At 33.4% G+C, this 2500-nt stretch overlaps 1 protein-coding gene across 2 annotated transcripts in view; it reads right to left on the bottom strand.

The window, feature by feature from the left end:
• Positions 1 to 1423: 1423 nt before the first annotated feature.
• Positions 1424 to 2500, bottom strand: part of LOC144969663 (perlucin-like) — a 7560-nt gene continuing 6483 nt past the window's right edge. Inside the window, exon 4 of one of the 2 annotated variants that reach the window (XM_078908807.1) lies at positions 1424 to 1629. In XM_078908807.1, coding sequence (XP_078764933.1) covers positions 1472 to 1629 — 158 coding nt within the window. In that variant the 3' untranslated portion in view covers positions 1424 to 1471. The remainder of the gene's footprint in view (positions 1630 to 2500) is intronic. The other variant, XM_078908806.1, reaches the window with a different exon arrangement.

Below are 2500 nucleotides of genomic sequence, written 5' to 3'. Positions count from 1 at the left end.
TGATTTAATATATCCATATATATGTTCTATTACCATTACGATTCTTGACATGGAGAGCAATTCACGTTATACGAGTAACATAATATGTGACAAATAGTCTCAAAACGGTATAATGCCGGGATGTGCTTGATCGTTAAAATTTAAGATTTTAGTTAGAATATAGGTCTTCACTCACGTAAATGTTTTTCTTTAATATTAAAAAAAAACTAATCATATTCATTGTGACTTGAAACAATTTTCTTTATGATGTCAATTCTAACAAAATACCAGATTTACACTGCAGGCTCCCAATAAACATTCATCACAATTTGGTCGTTGATGATATTGTGTCACCTGAGAACGTTCTATAGTATCACTAATGCTTTCCTTAAATAATATGTATAGTCTTAACTTCATCAGAATATTATTGTCATTTGTGCGGCTATGTGGTCTTGTAGTATGACACTAGCTCTCGAATCGGAAGGTCCTGGGTTCGAGCCTCGCTCGGCGCATAGTTGAGTCCTTTGAATGGGCTCTTTAGTCAAATTCTCTCACCGTAATCAGGTGTAAAATGAGTACCTGGCCTTAAAAGCGTCGTCCCTGCTCGAAAAAAATTGTAATATTGCCTAACAGGCGTCATGTCACGTCCCACAAGGGACCTAATTTAAAGCGTTTTGAGCACGTTTTGTGGATATTGCGTTATATAAAAGCTCAATTCTTTTTTAAGAGTTGGTAAGGAAAGGGTTGAAAATAAGTTTTAAGCTAAACTTGTAAATCGTTCTTTGAAGAGGGTGGGTTTTGTTTTGTCCGCATCAAAAAATGTAAGTCTCCAAATAAATTCAGATCATTTCTTCTTTAAACTCAATTCTCTTTTATCTTGCTCATTCCGAAACAATACCATCTTAACGCGGTGGGTTGCATATGGATGATACTCACGCAGAAGTTATAATGAGGTACCTACTCTCAAGATACATTGCGTAAGCGAATTTTAAAAAATCCAGATCTGAATACCGATTGGATTGATTTCGAGACAAAAACCAGAGGTTAGTCAAATAAAAGTTTATGGAACAAGAAATATCTCTTTTTAAAGCGTGAGCTTTATATAACGTAATATCTACTTAATGTGCTCAAAGCTCTTTACAAGTGGTTTCAAGACAAAAGCGCAACTACATTTTTTTTCTACAGAGAGGTACTCATTTTACAAATGAGTAGGTTGAGAAAATATGAGTAAAGAACTTCTATATGGACTCAATTGTAGGCCACTTTGAGTGGGATTTGAACCAGGGGCATTATGTCCTAAAGGAGTGTCACACAACTTGACCACAAAGCTATACATGTAGTCATGCCGCGTACTTAATTCAAAAATAGTATCAAAGGGGGAAAACATGAACAAAACAAAAATAAATGCAAAGAAAAGACACACAATAAATAAGCAAACGAGATTTGATTCCAAATTGACCATTTATTAATTGTTCAATACTTTTATTCGATATCAACCCAACAGTCCATCTTCTGAAAACCTTTGACAAATAAATCGCTGTTCGTGATCGCATTGGTCATCATTCCAATGGCCTGAATAGCGATCTACATTCATTTCCAAACAGTTTTCATCATTTTGGGAACTCGTCTGTGGTTGTCCTGGATACCAGTCTGTAGACAAGTTGAAATGGTAAAGAGTATAATTCATATACATCAACACATTCGTGGTCAGACTACCAGTAATTAATTAATTTTGGTCATTAGAAATGACTAATTAAGAGATGATTTATTTATACCACTGTTTCTATTATTATTATTATTATTATTATTATTATTATTATTATTATTATTATTATTATTATTATTATTATTATTATTATTATCATTATTATTATTATTATTATTATTATTATTATTATTATTATTATTATTATTATTATTATTATTGCATAGGGTTCTTAATTATAGAACAATTTTTCAAAGAGTGAGCTTGAATAGTTAAGTAATTTTAATAAAGTATCAAAACGTGGTTTCGGAAAGAAAGAAAGAATTTATCGTTTGCAAATTCACTTCTTTTGTTTTATTTTTCCTTGTTTTTGGTTTTAAAAACCTTTACATATGTGTCAAAACTTGTTTCCTTTATTCCAATCTTTTATGTCGTTTTGTCTCCATCTTTCTTATTCCTAGTCTTTATTTCTATCTTTAGAAGGGGGGGGGGGGGGTGGTCGAGTGGTTAAGGCATTGCACTGTGTACCGGAAGGTTCCGGGTTTGAAAGATACTTTCGTTTTTTTCCTTGGACAAGATCATTAACCCCCAATTTGCTCGCTTGGACAACGTAGGTGATTCTTGTTGGCATCAGACATCCCGTTTGATGGATTATCTATATTTCTTCATGGAATGTTCAGGCGACGGGCTCTTATGGTGAGAAAGGGCGTAATTTTAAAATAATTAAAAGTTTATAGAAGGCCACCACTTCTTCTCCCTCTTTTCTTCTTCCTCATTCTCTTTCTGGGAGATCCACAAAAGAGTTTCCTCCTCCAA

Source organism: Berghia stephanieae, chromosome 3 (assembly GCF_034508935.2).
Source record: "Berghia stephanieae isolate SIO BIC M18660-M18661 chromosome 3, UCSD_Bste_1.3, whole genome shotgun sequence".
Classification (NCBI taxonomy): domain Eukaryota; kingdom Metazoa; phylum Mollusca; class Gastropoda; order Nudibranchia; family Aeolidiidae; genus Berghia; species Berghia stephanieae.
Note: the sequence above shows the minus strand (reverse complement) of the source record. Positions and strands in the feature narration are given on the sequence as shown.